The sequence below is a fragment of the Gobius niger genome (assembly GCF_951799975.1).
Source record: "Gobius niger genome assembly, chromosome: 18".
NCBI classification, from domain to species: Eukaryota; Metazoa; Chordata; class Actinopteri; order Gobiiformes; family Gobiidae; genus Gobius; species Gobius niger.
This window is the reverse complement of record NC_136869.1, coordinates 14,514,645-14,533,493: the sequence shown is the minus strand read 5'-3', so window position 1 is coordinate 14,533,493 and position 18,849 is coordinate 14,514,645. Positions and strand designations below refer to the sequence as shown.

The window sequence follows — 18,849 nt, the reverse complement described above, 5'->3', positions numbered from 1 at the left end:
AGGGTCAATTTATATATTTTTGTTCATTATTATTTGTGTTGCATCTTTGAGTTCTGGATGTCTGAAGATATATCATATTTCTTTCACTCTTTAATGACTTTTGTTTTTTTGCATCAGTGATCCTTTTAAAATGGGCCAAAAACAGCTGTAAAGTCTCATCTGCACATTTGAGCTTCTTTTCGCATAAATCTCTTGAACTACTCGAACAATGAAAACCTAATAAATGAAAAGTAACAACAGTATAAACCGCAGACATGCAGCCTCCCAGTGTCAGCATCTTCCTGAAAACTTTATTCCTTAACTCAGTCCTGGCCTGTAGATTTGTACAATTCACTATTATAGCCCGACAGAGACACTGGATCCAAGCTGTGACCTGCAGCTGTCACTGTTTTCCTGAGCATGGACACAAATGGGCTTGAACATGGTCAGAATGAAACTGCATTGATCAAAAATAAAGCCTCTGAGCAACATAAATTATAACAACACAACCCCACACACAAAGCACCACTGTCTCCTAATATACAGAAATGTCCCTCCAAGGTTTGTTTACTAATGCTATGGTAAATATTCCACCAACACAGCAAACCTTCAGCTCTATAAATACAAACATCTGTGATATAGATGCTCATATTCAAACATGGGCAGAGGAGGAAGAGCTTGAAATGGTCGGAAAACGTTTGAGTTTATAATATTTTTGATCTACGTATCAAGGTGTGTTTCTTCATTCAGTGAAATGTTGACTAATCCTTGGGTAATTTTCCATCAAAAACACCCGGTTTATTTCTCACGTCCTTGATTCAGCTCTATAAATACAGACAGCTGAGATGAAAAAACAGCAGAAGTTACTATTTTCTCAAGACATGGCAACTGTGAGGATTTGTGTGTTCTTGCTGCTCTTTCTCAGTCAAACATGGGCTGAGACGAAGACGATGAAGAAAGACAATGGTGAAATCAACATCACAGCAGATCTCTGGGCAGAGCTGAGAGACATGGTGATCCAGCAAAATATTGACATCAGCAACAGCAAAAGCAAGATTGAGAAGCTGGAGCAAGAAAAATCAGGTGATGAATATAAACTAAAGAGTTGCTGCTTTGTCTTAAGATTGAATATATATGAAAAAGTTGTGTTTTCTTTGTGTTTACTACAGCAAATGAAAATAAAGTCGCACGTAAGTCGCAATATTCACAGATGTAAACATGAAGTCAATTAAGTTGCACAGGAATAAATTGCTAAACCTGTTGACAGTGTTGAATGCTGAGGTTGAAGAGCTCAAAAGGCAGATCACAGGTCGCACAAAAAGAAACAATTGCTTCAAATCAAAAAACAGAGAACTGAATGTTTTGCTGTTTAATTCATGCAGAGACTCCAAAGGTGGCGTTCTCCGTTGCTCTGACAGACGCCGGTGAAATCGGTAACTTCGACACTGACATTACCCTGAAATTTAGTAAAGTCCTAACTAATTTTGGAAAGGCCTACGACACAGATACAGGTGCAGTATGTTTACACAGAGTCTGTCAAGCTGTAAGTAAATATTTGCACTAGAGATTGTACTGATCAGCTGTTACTCTGATACAGGCGTCTTCACGGCTCCAGTACGTGGGGTCTACTACTTCAGATTCACAGGATTTAGCGCTGTAACTCATGCGCCGTTTGGACTTTTCCTCTACCACAATGACAAGATAGTGAGCTGGCCCGTCGGTGCCACTGATTACAAATTTGTCAGTGTTTCAACTGGGTTTGCTCTTGAGTTGGAGAAGGGGGATGTCGTGTACTTGGTCCTAGATTCAGGATTTTATGTTTATGATGATCAATTGAACCGTACAGTCTTCAGTGGATTTCTGATTTTTCCTCTGTAACTGCCACACTAAATAAATGACGCTGATGGCACTTATGTCTTTCTTTTTTGTAACTACTAACAATAGTAGAACTCATCAGTTTCTCATAATTGTGGCTACGATGTAATTATTGTGTACTATGTAATTCATCACAGTTATCAAATTGAAAACATATATAGATCATTTTAAACAGAGCCTCATTTTCTGTGAAGCCGAGATGTCAAATCATGCCAGTACATTTCATGAGCTGCCTATATAAATAACGGCATTAAAAACACGTCTTACCTTAGCGCTCATCTCAGCCGCAGAGCAGAGGCCGGTGTGGACGGTGACGGCATAAAGACACGGCTCACAGGGTAAATTATCAGACAGGTAGTGAACTCTTCTTTCCCCAGAGACGATGTTAGTGCTTCCACTCAAAACCAGCGCTCCGATGTAGAGGCTCAGGGTCAGCGCCAGCACGACGACCACTGTCCAGTTGTACGACACACTGATGGAAAGAAAGAGAAATATACCTAATGTACAAAAAATAAATGTGCTTTGCAGCTTCTTTGAATATTTAACTGGATACTACAGACAGATAAGAGACCAAATTATGGAATAGCATCCATTTAAGTGAAAAAAAAACATAATAGTTCACCTCACAAATGGGTCTATTTCTCCTCTAATAAAACTGGTTGAAATCTGTTGCTGCCTCACAGTCACTGGGTGCAAAAGGTGACAACTACAAAACACACAACACATAGAATTTGTTAATCTATGCAATACACTAATGATCAGTCAATGGTGTAGCTTTTCACTATGTCATATCAGGTTCCAAACAAATACATCCACACTGTATGTAATATGATTATTCATACCAGTAAAGTGGAGGGACTCAATAGAGCTTCACTTCACTATCATCCCACCTGCAGTTGACAGCAGAGGACGTGTCTGCGGCCTTTGTTTTGCAGTCGTGTGGCGTCCAAGCCCCTCTGGGACCGTCCCAGGACAAACACTGGCTGCTTTCCACTCTCACTCCGTAACTGACCCGAGCGTCCCTCCATTTGTGGGGGTTTTCAAAGTCCGCATTCAGGAGAGCGAGGTGCACCACCCCATCGGCTAAAGGGAAAACAAATTCTGCTTAGCTCACGGTTCTCTTCTTCTTTAGCTGCTTCTTCAAAAGTCTCACCATTGAAAAAGTTTGACGGTAACGTCACATGAATTGAACGTCTCGGCCAGTTGTGCATTTTGCGTAAATGGTAGTCACTGGGGGTCGGTTTTTCAAATGTCCTATCAAATGAAAAATAAATATTACTTATTCATTACAACAGCTAGATCCACAGATTAAACTGAGTCCAAATGATCCTGGAAAAGTGATGTTGCTTAACGCATTTTCTCCAATTTGGTTTTACCCAAATTCAAAAGCTTCCTGAAAAAAGAGTCAAAATAGCAACAAAAATAAGACATAAATGAGGATGAAAATGCAACAAAAGAGCGACAAAATGTGACAAAAAAGGCAGAAAAATGGCAAAAAAGTGATGAAAAAGTGTGTGACAAAAGAGCCAAAAAAGAGCAACAAAAAAGTGACGAAAAGCGATGAAAAAGTAGCAAAAATTTGATGAAAATGAAAAAAAAAAAGACAAATAAACGGCGAGGAAAGAGATCAGTTTAGATGTAGGTCTTAACCTCTTAACCCTCACCTTTTCTCTAGTTCAACTTTACCCAAATCTAAAAGTTTCTCGACTGGAACCTCTAGACCAATGTCACGCCTCATTTGAAAGCTAAGACCTGCAAAACTTATCCAAACGGATCCCTTGCGTTGGTGCCATGTCGCTGTCACTTTTATCTTCTTCACATTTTTGCCACTTTTTCACTTTTTTTCCCACTTTTTTGTTGAGTTTACTTCATATTTTTATCACGGTTTTGTTGCTCTTTTTAGATTTGGGTAAAGCCAAACTGAAGAAAATGCGCTCAGTTAAGGCGGGTGTTAACTGTGTGTCTTTGGTAAAACTGTGTTGTATCTGTTTACCTGAAGAGAAGAGTAACAGGAAACCCCCTGGTGGCTGAAGAGGTGAACTGCACACGTAGCCGAATGACCTGTTGCAAGTGCTCATGGGAAACGTTGAAGCTGTGGTAGTTGATCTTGTTGTGATGGAGAATGTACTCAGGTGAGATGCTTTGCTAAAGAGATTAATATTAGTTTATTTGTGTTAATTGTTGTGCAGTTAATTCTTTTGAAACAGACGTACATTTGTTGGTTGTTGGAGTTCAACGTCAAAAGGCTGAGAGAGGAATCTGACCGGCATCTTTCTTCTTGTGCTGCATCTGAACAAACTTAGTTCAACGACTGGTCCAGTAATCTAGAAAAGAAACAAAACAATAACAGAAATAAAACACTGAATTGTTAATGTGATTCCACCTATTATTGTCAATTATCAAGGTTATGAGTCACAATGCTTTTGCTGTTATGAGCGCTATTTTTAGAACTTTTCACAAGATTTCCCATTGTGTCCGAACATGACACATACAATATCATAAAAACTAAATATATTAAGTAAAGTGGAAAAAGCGTGGCACATTAACCTCTTAACCCCCGCCTGAACCGAGCACTTTGGCTTTGCCCAAATAATAATAATAATAATAATACATTGGTTTTATATAGCGCTTTTCTGGACACTCAAAGACGCTTTACATTGCACTATTCATTCAAAAAAGTGTCAAAAAAGCAACAAAAATGAGACGAAAACGAGGAAAACGTGACACAAAACACAACAAAAAAGCCACAAAAGAGCAGCACAAAAGTGACACAAAAGGGATAAAAAAAAAAGACAAAAAATGTGGCAAAAAAGGGACAATAATGACACGAAAAGGAAGATGGAAACTTAACGAAAGAGCAACAAAAGCCTGACACAAAACACAACAAAAACGAAACACAAAAGTGAAAAAAAGTGTGAGACAAAAGCACAATGGAAAAAAAAAAAAAAAAATGACAACGCGGCACCAACGCAAGGAAAGAGATTTGTTTAGATGAGATTTGTCTTAGCTTTCAAATTACTCTGACCTATAAGCTGTGGCCTTTTAGATTTGGGTAAAGCTGGAGAAGAGAAGCACTTGGTTATGGTGGGGGTTAAGAAGCTAAATACAGTCAGAAACAAAATAGACAGAGAATTCCTGATCACAATTTTGCATAATTTCGTCAACTAAAATATTTTGTCGACGTAATATTTCGTCTGACTGTGACTAAAATCTCCAGATATTTCTTTGTCAGCTAATAATGACTAAGTAAAAATTAAAAGAAAACATCTAAACTTCTGGTGACAGGGTTTGAAAGAGCCTCATATCATCTACAGTAAATTCAAAGGAACAAGTGTGTGCTTTGTTCATGTGGGTGAAGCTCAATGAGAATGTGGTTGTTGTTAAAATACAATAATATGAATGTAAGCTAAATGTAATGTAAGCTAAAATAGAGTTCTGTCAGAAGAAAATGCATGGCAACTGTATTTACCAGTTTATCTAGCACTCAGTAAAAGTCAGTGCTGTGTTTTCATCATAGTTTCATTGTCAGTATGAACTTACCGCTCCTGAAGCTTCAGCCCAAGTGAAGGGGTTCTGGCTGAGCTCAGTCACTACACTGACCACACACGAGTCCAAGCGCTGGACAAAAGACTGAGGCAGGTCCAGGACACTCAAAGCACCGTGGACCGTCGCGCTTCGATTTGGGTACGTGGCGAACACAGACAAGAGGCCTCCGCTCAGTTTAAAGTCCTCCATTTTGTGAAGCCAGATGAATCTCTAAAAGAAAGGGAAACGTCAATGGACACAGTTGCACAAGTAATAATAGTATTTCTTACCATTGTTATCAGTGAGACCGTGTGCAGAATACTGTCAACAAGATGCTTCGCCAAACTCGATCCTTTCAAAGCATCAGTGGAGTGTGTTAAGCAGTCGTTAAGAGCGGGAACTCCATTATGGCCGAGTGCATTGTAAAAAGACGGGTCATTTTGATCGCTGTAACTCGACACAGCCTTCAGATTGAGTGAAAGCAGCGACATCATATGGCTCAGTGTCTGCTGGTCCAGAAACACTTGCTCTGACATGGCCTGAGCGAAGCCTGTCAGTTTCCTTACACTTGATAATGTCACCTGAAAATAAAGGAAATTAAAATCCCAAAAGAAAAGAATGGGTTTTGAAGTTAAAAAAGAAAAAGTGGCGATGAACTTACTTGTTCAGGGATTTGTAAAAGGTCTTCAAGTGTATGGATGGTGTCTAGAGTGGAAACCTAAAACATGACATGTATAGTAAAAGTCCCAGTAAAGTAATGGCTTCTTATATTAATCTCTTAACCCCCACCTGAACTGAACACATTGTCTCCAGTTTGGCTTTATTCAAATCTAAAAGCTTCTTGAGAAAAAGCATCAAAATAGCATCAAAAATGAGGATATAAATGTAGCAAAAAAGCCACAAAAGAGCCACCAAAAGCAACACAAAAAAAAGATGAAAGTGCAGCAAAACAGCTTCAATAACTCAATAAAAAGTGTCAAAAATATTGTGTCAAAAACACAATAAAAAAGCCACAAAAAGCATCTTAAAAGCAGATAAAAAAGTGTTAAAAGTGACAAAGAAGCCACAAAAGAGGAACAAAAAGGTAAAAAGAAGCGATGAAAGTGCAGCAAAAAAGTGTCAGAAATCAGACCAAACGCAATTAAAAAAAGCCACAAAAGAGGAACAAAAAAGTGAGGAAAAAGCCCCGCAAGAGCAAGTGACAAAAGAGGAGCAAAAAGGTAAAAAGAAGTGATGAAAGTGCAGCAAAAAGTGCCAATAACTCAACAAAAAAGTGTCAAAAACTAGACAAAAACGCAATAAAAAAGCCACAAAAACTCAACAAAATAGATGAAAAAGAACATCAAAAAGTGACTACAATGCAACGCAATGAAAAATATCCCTTGAGGTCAGTTTTGTGGGTCTTTGCTTTCAAATGAGGCGTTACACTGGCCTACAGGCTGTAAGCTCCAGTCCAGAAGCTTTTAGATTTGGGTAAAGCCGAACTGGAGACAATGCGCTTGGTTAAGGCGTTGATAATTAGTAATACCTGATGAGTTGCTTCGATCCCACACACGATGCAAACAAGTGCGTTACGTAAACATGTCCGGGACTGTGTGTCGGCCTCAGGCTCCTGGTCCAGTCTGTTGAGGACGTTTGTCACTATACTCACGTAACTAAGGATTTCTGCACTGTTTCCAAGTCGAACCAAATGGGAGAGGTTTCTCAAAGCAATCTGTGATCTGAGAAGAAAGAATGACGCTCCTGTATTTTACATTGGAATAGGCCAGGTTTAACAAAACAATCCTGAGCTCTATGTCACGATAACATCAATTTCATTTGGTTTAATTTTGTTAAAATCCAACATTTTCTTACAGCTCCAGTGCAGGATCATTGGATGAAGCGTCTTTCACAAACTGTGGTTGAACTCTGACAGTGACGGGACAGGGTCGTGTGGTTCCTCCATCAACGCTGCTCCTGATCGCTATGGAAACGGTAACTGTAACGACGCAGCACATTATAAATCATGAACACAGCAGACTTTGTTCATCTCTGTGTGTTGAAATATGCTTTTATCCGTCCCAGTTATGCAAAAAGCCAGCACATTTTCTATAGTTCAGCATTACCCAAATCTAAAGGCTTCTGGACTGGAGATTTAAGCCTCGTTTGAAAGCTAAGACCTACAAAACTGATCTAAACTTTTTGTTGCAGCATTTTTCTCACATTTTTGTTTCATTTTCATTTTTATGCAGTGTTTTTTGGTTGCTAATTGTCGTGTTTTTTATTGCTTTTGTTGACGCCATTTTGTCACATTTTTGTTGAGTTTTCGTAGGTTTTTTTGCTGTATTTTTGACCGTTTTTGTCGCTTTTTCATCACTTTTTAGTCATGATTTTCATTGTATTATTGTTGCTTTTCCGGTGCATTTTCATCTCTATTTGAACACTTTTTTAAAGAAGCTTTTCGATTTGGGTGAAGCCAAACCGGTCCAGGTCGGGGGGTTAAGACGTCGCTGTAACTCAAATGATAAAAACAGCAAAAATGAGTTTGTGAAACATGTGTGGACGTAATGACCTTCATAGTCTTCCTTTGGTTCTCCAGCAGGAAGACTGAAGTAGTGCTCGAAGTCTGTGCCCTGGTATAAAGCTCGTGGAGGTTTGTTCCCAACATTGTAGCTGTATTTGTACAATAAATCCTGCAGAGACAAAAACAACCACATTGTGACACACTGTGCACAAGGGCCGCCAAACATGATGATAATAAATGGGGAAAATATTGGCATAATAGATGGTTAAAACAAGTACTGGTAATAACACTCGTCTGCACACTTGACACTCTTTTGGTTTTGTTGCCACACTGCTGCTGCTGCTGCTATGTTCACTTGCATTCCCTGAATAATTAGCTGCAGCCCTACAGTGAGCGAGAAAACGTGCAATCCATGCCAATTGGGAGTCGCCGTGGCAAGCTAGACCAGCACTAAAGTTAAGATTCAGTATATACATATAACACTAGACCAGGGGTAGGCAACGTCAGGCCCGGGGGCCAAATCCGGCCCTCCAGCATGGAACCTTTGACCGTCGAGATGATTTTGAGAAATAACTTCATACAAATCAGAGGTACTTTTACCGTTGTAGAGTTGAACCTCTTAACCCCTGCCTTAACCGAGCACATTTTCTCCAGTTTTTCTTTACCCAAATCTAAAAAGCCAACTGGAGCTTACAGCCTATAGGAGTAACACTTCATTTGAAAGCTAAGACTGATCTACAATTTTTCCTCAGGTTGCCGCTGCGTTGTCTTCACTTTTTTGTCGCGTTTGTCGCTAGTTTTTGTCGATCTTTTGATTCATTTTTTTCCAAGAAGTTTTTAAGATTTGGGAAAGATCGAACTGGAGAAAATGTGTTCGCTTAAGGGGTTAAGTACTGGAAAAACATGAAAAATACTGTCAATTGCTTGCAAATGAGGTCATATATTATGCACAGCACTGGCATTTGTGAGCTTTACTTTTGGCTAAAAGTGTCAGGTTCGACCCTTGGTCTTTTTACAATGAAGAAAATCGGCCCCCGACCGAGCAAACGTGCCTACCCCTGCACTAGGCGGCACGGTAGCACAGCGGTTAGTGCTTGTGCTTCACAGCAAGAAGGTCCGGGTTCGATTCCCACCAAGGACGGGGCCTTTCTGTGTGGAGTTTGCATGTTCTCCCCGTGTCTGCGTAGGTTTCCTCCGGGTACTCCGGTTTCCCCTACCACTAAAAACATGTACAATAGGCCAGGATGTATGAGAGTGTGTTTGAGAGTGCGCATGGGGGACGACGGATGAAAATTAGCCTAAGGCTACAATCCGGTGTGGCTTGTTCATTAACTTGCACTGTCCCTACCAAATAAACCAATAAATAAAATAGACCATAAACAGTGGTACCTCTTTGCCCGATGAACAGAAGATGCTGAAGACGGTGAGTAACTCCAGTCCGTTGCTCGGCTGCACTTGGCACGTCACTCCCTTTGGAGCCGGTTTAGTTTGAAAGAACAACTGAGTCCGGCCCAGAGAGTGCTTTTGTGAATCTGAGTTTATAACACACACACACACATCATAAAAATGTGATATCAGCATTTTTATTGGATGTTGAATACCCGTTTGCAAAGCCATGTTGAGACTTGCCGTGAGAGGCTGTGACTTCAAGCATGAATCTGCTCCCGGGCTGCAGACGAAAGGGCTTAAAGCTGAGCTGAGGAGAAATGATTCCTACAGAGAAATAAAAAATGTAAGCACGTCTACAAAAAGAGCCTAGTTATTTCAATGCTCACCTGTGTAAGTGTAGGACTCAAAGATCCGCTGGGCCACAGGGTCCCGGGACAGATCGAGTAAAGTCTGCTCTTGCTTCACGACAGGAGGCCGGACGTCGAGGAGATTACTGCCCTCTTCTCTGTGGGATCCGGCCTCAAACTCATCTCCAAGTCTGAAGCTTTCTCCGTCCTCAACTGGAAATGCCAACAGTAAGTGCAGTTCATCACAGACATTGCAGCATATTATAGTATTTGCAAGGACCTACGTACTATCCGAAAGTTCAAACAATGTAATTAGTTTTCTAAATGGGTGACTCCTGCTTTAAAATGCATGGATTTCAGAGCATTTTAGCCTCATTTTGAACACACAACATTGTCGTTTTTACTGATACATAGTACTTGTAATTGATCTTTTTCTAATTAACACCTTTGAGGCAGAAGATTTGATTTATAACATCTTATTTATCATTTTGTTTTGATAATGAAATACTGTAATAGGCTGTTGGCAGTGCTCGTCTTTCTGTACATATCATTGTGTGTGAAAGTGACACACACTCATTACAATCTCTTACCTGTGGTTCGTCCTGGTGATATTTCGGACTCCCCTTCCTCTGCATTCAGGAAATCATCAAGATGTAGGTCTAGGTATTGACAACAAATCCCAACGTTAGAAAGATACAACCAAATAATTTCTATCCAATGGTAAATTGATTGGTCACGGTAGGACATTTGCACAATGAAACACTCTTAAAAGCAGATATAATAGTAATAAACCAAATCATCCCAGCGCTTTGAACATTGCTACTTTTCACGTACCGAGCCCATCTTGGAAGTCTCCCTTCTCTGATATCGGAAAAGGAAAGTCCCAGTTAGAAGATGATTCATACTGATCCCCGCTGTATTCAGGTGGCAATACAGAGGAATATGGGTCTAAATCTTCTTCAAAACCATCAAAGAAGTCGTCTCCTATAAAACAAAACAAAAAACAATCATTTTTAGTGGAGTCATGAAAATGTTTTTGTAATAAAGGGAGAAACATCTTACCAGCAGTTTTTAGGTATACTAATGTGGTCACTCACCTCTTCTGTGTCTTTTTAATATTCTCCTGTGGTTGGAAGGATTACTGATAACTGTCTTTGGAGCGAGAGTTAAACCTGTGCCCTTTATGGCCGATGGGGCGCTGAGGTCCACTGTGTCACAAAATGGAACTAGGGCACAACATCAATGCATAAAGCATAATGTGCACAGGAAAATGTAAGCTGATTAATAAACGTGTTTACCTTCCTGGACGGGTTTAGAAGAGGCATTGACTCTGTACAAGCTCCAAGAGTATTGGATTAAGTCTGGAGGGATCTGACAGTTTTCACAGACGGCTCGGACAGTGAAGCGCTCGTCCCAATCCACGTCTTTGTGGCACTGAGGGCAGTCAATGGACACTTGCCTAAAACAGATTTGAGTGTCACTTTTCTGATGCTCTTTTGTGGCTTTCTTGTTACGATTTCATCTGATTTTTTTCACTTTGTTGTAAAAGTTTGTCACTTTTTTGTCACTTTTTCATCCATTTTTTGTCATTTTTTCGTCAGATTTATGTTTAGTTTATGTCACTTTTTTGTTGAATTTTTGTCACTGTTTTGTCAGATTTTTGTCACTTTTTTGTAGAATTTTTGTCACTTTTTTTGTCAGATTTTTGTCATTTTTTGCTGAATTTTTGTTACTTTTTTGTTGAATTTTTGTCACTTTTTCATCACATTTTTGTCCCTTTTTTGTCACATTTTTTTCATTTTTTCGTCACATTTTCCTCACTTTTTCACCGCTCTTTTGTTGCTATTTTGACGCTTCTTTTTCCAAGAAGCTTTCAGATTTGGGTAATGCCAAACTGGAGAAAATGTGCTCTGTTCGGGTGGGGGTTAAGAGGTTAACTAATGAATATTAGACGAACAAAACGTGTGAACATCAAGCAAAGTTGAATCTGAATTTGTAACGCAAACATTATATGCAGACTTTGACATATCCAGTAAGTTTTACACAAACAAGCACATTTGTAATATTAAGCTCTTTTATGGCTTTGGAGGGGAAAATAAAACAGTACTGCACATACAAAAGCACATGTCATGACTTCCATTTGAATTCCTCACCCCTGTAGATCTGCTTTGACAGTGAGGAAGACGTCAGTGGAGGCAGAGCGTCCTGCACTCTTTATGGTGAGCGTGAATCGAAACTGGTCAAAGCTTTGTTTCAGGGAAGATGCCCGAAAAGTGATCACCGGTGACGACATGGGAACTTCATGATCGAAGCACGAGCTGGGGACGATGCTGAGCGGTTTACACGCCCAACTCGAGCTGTAAAACAAGAACATTACAATATAGATAAAGATTTAAATGGACGTCCGTGAGATATTTGTTGTTCCTATGCTGTTGGCAAATGCTACAAGAATCTAAAAAGGCTTGTAATGATATGGTTTAAACTGTGGAAACCGTCTTAAACGAAGTGTAACAAAATAAAATAAATCAATAAATGACAATAATTTAGTCAATCTTAACCTCTTAACACCCGCCTGAACTGAGCACATTTTCTCCACTTTGGCGCTACACAAATCTAAAAGGTTCCAGGTAAAAATGGTTAAAATAGCAACGGAAACGAGACGAAAAAGCGCTGAAAAAATGACAGTAATGTGTGACAAAAATGCAACAAAAAGGCCAAAGAAGAGCAACAGAAAAGTGACAAGAAAGTGATGAAAAAGTGACGAAAAAGCCACAGAAGAGTAACAAAAAAGTGACAGAAAATATAAAAAAAAGTGGCGACAACGCAAGGTAAAAGCTCCATTTAGATGAGTTTTGCTTTTCGAATGAGGCATTACTCTGGCCCATAGGCTGCAACCTTTTAGATTTGGATAAAGCTGAACTGGAGAAAATGCACTCGGTTAAGGCAGGGGTTAAAAGGTGAGATGTCATTTTTGATCAATCATTTTCTATTTTGATATTTTGCCAGGACTCCCCAGAAAAACAGATTCTGAATTTCATTGCGACTTCCTCAGTTTGCCAATGAGAAACTTAAATAACAGATAAATAAAAATAAAACATTGCATTTAATAGATCAATACACCGTAAAACATTGATTTGGATGTTTTAGGTGTTACACTGTAGCAGTTATTACACCCATATTGCACATACTTCATTCTTAATGTAAGCTCAGTATTATTCATTGTGTGTCTGCACCTGACAGTGTTATGGGGGAAATCTGGATCATAGGATTCCGTCCCGTCCAGTGTGACCACAGTAGTGTTTTTATTGTTTATAAAAACATTGGTGCCGCCTCGAGCGACGGCCACAGGAGCCGACTCCACCACCTGCAGTTTGACGCTGTAGTTGCTGTAAACCACGCTGCCTACGACCTGCACCTAGAAGCATTATCATCATCAATCACTAATGCTTTGTAACAGCGGTAACTCAGCACTTACCTTAGCTACGGCAGTGTACGTGTCATACTGGAGGAAATGCTTCGGGAGCGTCAGGGTTTGCCTGTGTGTCTCAGTGTGCGGTAAACGAATGCTTTTCCCCGTAGAATCGTACAGAGTCCAGGTGTAGCGGATTCCTCCAGAAATGAAAACGTCACAATCGAATTCAGACTCGAATGTCACGCCGACGCTGATGGCTTCGAATCTGGGCACCTGCAAGAAAACACAAAACAGAAAACGACTTTATTATGAAAGAGAGAAAAAAAACAAATGAATAGATGGTGAAACTTTTGGTTTAACTCCGCACAGACCTTCACGGTGAGCGGCCCCATGTTCTTCACGGGTGGAGGCCGACAGGGTTTGTCCACTACAAAGATGTGACTTCTCAAAGAGGCGCTGCTGACCAGGTTGAAAACTGTCACTTCCACCAAGAACTCGCCCACACTGCAACCGGCAAGAGCAATCGCGTTAGGACACACAATTCAGATTAATAATAAGGGGTTTTCATTACCACTGTAGAGCTACACAATATATTGCAAGTGACTGAGGCCTTGCATCAGACTAAGAGCTATTTTTTGCTAACACAGCCTTACAGTGCATGGTAAGTTAGAATGAAGAAAAATTCATTGTGGAACTGTATTGAAATGTTTTAGTAGCCCTATTTTATTAGCCTTACAGTCTATTTTTTTATTCATAAACCTCATAACCCCCACCTGAACCGAGCACATTTTCTCCAGTTTGGCTTTACCCAAATCTAAAAGCTTCTTTCAAAAAAAATATCAAAATAGCGACAGAAATGAGACCAAAAACGTGGTGAAAACACGACGAAAAAGCGACAAATAAAGCAATGAAAAAGAAAAAAAAAGCCACAAAAGGTGAGGAAAACATGACAAAAAAGCAACAAATAAAGCAATGAAAATGCAACAAAAATACAACAAAAAAGAGACAAAAATACAACAAAAGAAGCAACAAATAAATCAAAGAAAAGCTACAAAAAAGTGACAAAAACATGACAAAAAAGTGACTCCAAAATGTGACAAAAACGCTACAAAAACGAGACAAAAAAAGAGATGATAACATGACAAAAAAGCCACACAAAAAATCTATGAAAAAGCATCAAAAACATGACAAAAAAGTCACAAAAAAGAGACATGACAAAAACGCTGTGACAAAGAGACATAAGATTTACTATCAGTTTTGTAGGCCTTAGCTTTCAAATGAGGTGTTACACTGTTGCTCTCCAGTCGAGATGCTCATAGATTTGGGTAAAGTTGAACCAGAGAAAATGCTCTCTGTTTAGGCCGGGGGGTAAGAGCTTAACCCCTCCTTGCATTTCAATGGTGACGTTACCTCTGAAAGACATGCTCCTCTTCGCTCTGCCCCAGTCTGATCGACCCGTCTCCAAATGTCCAGAGAAACAGGAGCTCGGTCCCGGCGTTGACCCGGCAGCTCAGCGTCACCGCGTGGTTCTGCCGCACAGACGCCCGGTGCACGAGCCGGTTCACCTTCACCGCTCTCTGGATCGTGACGGGGAACGGCTCCGAGGTGACGGACATCCCAGGGGTCACCATGACAACCGTGACATTGTACCTTAAGAAAATAACATCTTTCTTACCTGTGTATTTGTCATTTAGATTGTGTGTGGGTGTGTTTTTTTTTTCAAGTACCTGCCGGGTTTGCGATATCTTTTTGTGATTGTCCGCCGGGTGGTCCGTGCAGGGGCGGAGTCTCCAAAGTGCCAGAGGAACTCAGCACCGCCCTGGACGTCGGTCAGAGCGGAGAACTGCACTTCTGCCTTTGTGGGATAGGCTTGTTTTGGTGCATGAGCTTTTACTGCCGGAGATATAGAAGTGCAATTTAAAATATGTTGATATTTTTACTAAACATAATTCATCTTGAATGGTAAAATATGTTCATAAATAAATGCTCTTTCCATTGTACAAGACAATAAATTAATAAACAAATAGTTCACAATGTTAAAGTATACTAAGTTAGTTTTTATTGACAGTAATAATGTTGACTTACCATCAGTATTTGGAGTGGGCTCTCTCTCCTCCTCCTTCCTTATTGTCGCCCTCTTAATCTGTGAAAAACGTGATATTTTTAGCTCTGAGTTTAATCACAGACCTTCTTGTGCCGCCGATAGAGATGCTTCATACTGGCCGGAGGCTTAAATTGCAGAACCATTTTAATTTGTTGTTGGGCTTCACTCGATAGTAATGTAATTTCAGTTGCCAATTTGGCCCTGTACAAAATAGAGGTCCATATTATTTAATTAAACAGCCTTAACTATTACATTGAAACACACAGGTTTGTTGAGGAAGGGAAACAGCTTAATGTCAGTGTTGTTGGGTTAAACATCATTCAGTTTAAGGTGATGCACTGCTTATATATTATGGATATCTTAATTAGTGCTTACGTATTTTAATTAACTATTTTTTTTGTTTATGTAAAAAGGAAGGGAAAAAAACTATCAGTACCAGACTAGGAATTAGTTGTCAACAAATCATTTGTTTGATTATCTGCAAAGTGTGATAAAGATGAATTTTGTGAAAAGTGTTTTATATAGAAATGGAGGAAAGAAATCCTTAAACATCCTTTTGGGAAGATTTGAACATGTATTTGTTTCGAGGTTAAAGTTTGTGTGTTAAAAGAGCTGGGCAAAAATATGAAAAAGAGAAAGAAAAGAAAAGGAAAGAAATGGAAAGAAAAGAAAAGAAAAGAAAGAAAAGAAAAGAAAAGAAAAGAAAAGGAAAGGAAAGGAAAGGAAAGAAAAGGAAAGAAAAGGAAAGAAAAGGAAAGGAAAGGAAAGGAAAGAAAAGAAAAGAAAAGAAAAGAAAAGGAAAGAAAAGGAAAGGAAAGAAAAGGAAAGGAAAGGAAAGATAAGGAAAGAAAAGGAAAGAAAAGAAAAGAAAAGAAAAGATAAGGAAAGAAAAGGAAAGAAAAGAAAACTAAAGAAAACGCAAGGAAAGGAAACAAAAGAAAAGAAAAGATAAGGAAAGGAAAGAAAAGAAAAGAAAAGAAAAGAAAAGAAAGAAAAGAAAAGAAAAGAAAAGAAAAGGAAAGGAAAGGAAAGGAAAGAAAAGGAAAGAAAAGGAAAGGAAAGGAAAGGAAAGAAAAGGAAAGAAAAGAAAAGAAAAGGAAAGAAAAGGAAAGGAAAGAAAAGGAAAGGAAAGGAAAGATAAGGAAAGAAAAGGAAAGAAAAGGAAAGAAAAGAAAAGATAAGGAAAGAAAAGGAAAGAAAAGAAAACTAAAGAAAACGCAAGGAAAGGAAACGAAAGAAAAGAACAGATAAGGAAAGAAAAGAAAAGAAAAGAAAAGAAAAGAAAAGAAAAGAAAAGAAAAGAAAAGAAAAGAAAAGAAAAGAAAAGAAAAGAAAAGAAAAGAAAAGAAAAGAAAAGAAAAGAAAAGAAAAGAAAAGAAAAGAAAAGAAAGAAGTTCAGCCTGCAATCATTTGGAGACATCACTGACTTTCACCTTTTATAAGGCCGTAGTGCAAAAGAACAGCTATATTACTTTACAATACAAGCTTGGGCAAACAAACTGAGAAAAGGTTTGACATACACAGAGGATTAAAGACTTAAAGGTGAGACTGTCTTCGGATGGAGCTGAAAGTAATAAAAAAAAAGGTGCAAAGCGATGTGTTTCGTGAACCACATCTTTACAATGAGAGCTATAAATGTGTGCATGTAATCAGCGCTAAAACTGACACAGTCGACAAAGCAGCAACAGCCTGGTATTATTTGTAAATGTGTGTGACCAGAATCGTTAACGCCATTGTAACGGCTGTGAATGACATGAACTGAAGCAGCAGCATGTCCTGTGGGTGGCGGTTGTGGTTACTCTCTTCTCGCGGACGGATTGTGAGAGGAAGTAGGTCATTCATTGTATTGCAAATGTCAGGTGATGCAGTTCTCAAATGCATGTTCCGATATGTTAGAAATAACGTCACGGGCATCAACGTGTGCAACATGCAGGTATCCACAAATAACAATCGCCACAAAGCAGTAGCCGCAGCAGTAAAAACGTCTAATGTTTAGTACTTTTATAGAATAGGCATCTGAAGTCTGTACTCTGTGTGTATCTGTAGTCAAATATACATGTTTTTATGCCTTGTTCCTTCCCTGAAAGCTTAGAGGTGAAGTACTTTTTTTTAAGTAACTGTACTTCTTTGGGTAGTTTAATCACACAGTTTTTTTCTACCTCTACTTGTATTATGATAGTTATCACAGTGCTCTCACAGTATGAAATAATGTTGTTGTTTTTTTTTTCTATAAAGGTAGCCATTTTTTTCTTTTCACATTGCTATGTTTTTTTATTTTTCTTATCACCTCTTCCCCCCCTTTAACCGAGCATATTTTCTCCCGTGCAGCTTTACCCAAATCTAAAAACTTCTTAATGCCTATAGGCCAGAGTAAGGGCTTATTTGAAATCTAAGCCCTGCATTACTGACCCTAATTTTTCTGCGTTTTTATCAAATTTTTTAAACGGTGTTGTTGCTTTTTCATCGCTTTTTTTTCCTCACTTTTTTGTCACTTTTATGTTGCTTTTTCATCACTCTTTACTCGTGTTTTGACCCTTTTTTATTGTGTTATTGTTGCTTTTCCTGCACGTTTTTGCCGCTCTTTTGCCGCTTTTTTGTTGCATTTTAATCCATTTTGAGACTTTTTTTCAAGAAGCTTTTAGGTGGGGGTTAAGAGGTAAAATCTTCTCCTACTAATTTAAAACGTCCTCTTACCCGAGTGCTGTCGACGCTGATTATTTCGACGTGACATGTTGATGTTCTGTTGCTCGGCTCCTGTTTCTGTCCCGGTCCGAGACAGAGGCACCAGCTGCGCCCCACCGCTGCCCCGTCCGCTTTAGCGTCGCCGGGACTGTTACAGGAAGGATCTGCCACAGGCCCAAGAAGCCCAACTAGCACTAAACGCTGCGAGACGGTGAAGCGCTGATTGTATGGGACACTGGACATGTTGACCCCTAAAATGAGATAAAATCACAGAAAAAGCTTGTCTAATTTTATAGTGTTTATCTAATGTAATTGATTGTGATTTGATGTGTGTGACTTACTGATTTCGTATGTTCCCGGAGCCTCTGAACTGCAGTCGGATGAAACATTAAAGGAGCACAGATCCGGCATGTTGACTCGGAGTGAGCTTTGACCTTTCGGGGTCATTCCCAGGAATTCCACTGTGACATCAGAGAAGTCCCGCCGTCCGAGCCCCGAAATCCCTGATGAAGCATAAACCCCGGTTAAAATATTCATAACTCACTTAAACACATCGTAGAAAGGAAATAATGGTCCAAAAAAAAAAAAAAAAGTAAATTGATCTTATATGTTTACATTTCTTTTTGTAATTTTTATGCTTTTTCATATAGTAAAAAATAGATTGTGTATATTGTAAACTAACAAACAAATCAAAAAAAACTTTATTTAGCTGTGACTTGTCATTCAAATAAAAAAAAATATCACAAGACAAAGAGATTAAAGTAAAATTGTAATTGACAGATCTGTTTTTAAATATTTGGACCAATCACTGACCTGTAAAGTGGTCCAGAGGTGCAGCCATCTTGAGAAAAACATTCATCATGAACGTCGTCCCAGATGGGAGCTGCTCGGGAGACACAGAGAAACTGATCGTCTCCAAAAAGGGTCCACACGGAGCCACATTTCCTTCACCCCCTTCAATGGGCAACAGAACCACTCTGTCCAACCAACAAGGGCAATAATTAAATTAAATAAAAACACAAGGAATTGCTGA

The 18,849-nt window shown here is 39.2% G+C and overlaps 1 protein-coding gene across 1 annotated transcript in view; it reads right to left on the bottom strand.

Moving 5' to 3' along the window:
* Positions 1-18,849, bottom strand: part of pkd1l1 (polycystin 1 like 1, transient receptor potential channel interacting) — a gene marked incomplete at both ends in the record, with an annotated part of 42,216 nt that overhangs the window by 22,148 nt on the left and 1,219 nt on the right. The window contains 26 exons of the mRNA XM_079576353.1: positions 2,122-2,326; positions 2,745-2,937; positions 3,008-3,108; positions 3,848-3,999; positions 4,068-4,178; positions 5,395-5,610; positions 5,670-5,960; positions 6,041-6,097; positions 7,293-7,357; positions 7,931-8,051; positions 9,272-9,414; positions 9,512-9,595; positions 9,658-9,831; positions 10,453-10,602; positions 10,716-10,826; positions 10,917-11,077; positions 11,772-11,975; positions 12,852-13,033; positions 13,094-13,303; positions 13,402-13,534; positions 14,441-14,680; positions 14,758-14,923; positions 15,116-15,173; positions 17,829-18,067; positions 18,158-18,319; positions 18,630-18,793. Coding sequence (XP_079432479.1) covers positions 2,122-2,326; positions 2,745-2,937; positions 3,008-3,108; positions 3,848-3,999; positions 4,068-4,178; positions 5,395-5,610; positions 5,670-5,960; positions 6,041-6,097; positions 7,293-7,357; positions 7,931-8,051; positions 9,272-9,414; positions 9,512-9,595; positions 9,658-9,831; positions 10,453-10,602; positions 10,716-10,826; positions 10,917-11,077; positions 11,772-11,975; positions 12,852-13,033; positions 13,094-13,303; positions 13,402-13,534; positions 14,441-14,680; positions 14,758-14,923; positions 15,116-15,173; positions 17,829-18,067; positions 18,158-18,319; positions 18,630-18,793 — 4,093 coding nt within the window. The remainder of the gene's footprint in view (positions 1-2,121; positions 2,327-2,744; positions 2,938-3,007; positions 3,109-3,847; positions 4,000-4,067; positions 4,179-5,394; positions 5,611-5,669; positions 5,961-6,040; positions 6,098-7,292; positions 7,358-7,930; positions 8,052-9,271; positions 9,415-9,511; positions 9,596-9,657; positions 9,832-10,452; positions 10,603-10,715; positions 10,827-10,916; positions 11,078-11,771; positions 11,976-12,851; positions 13,034-13,093; positions 13,304-13,401; positions 13,535-14,440; positions 14,681-14,757; positions 14,924-15,115; positions 15,174-17,828; positions 18,068-18,157; positions 18,320-18,629; positions 18,794-18,849) is intronic.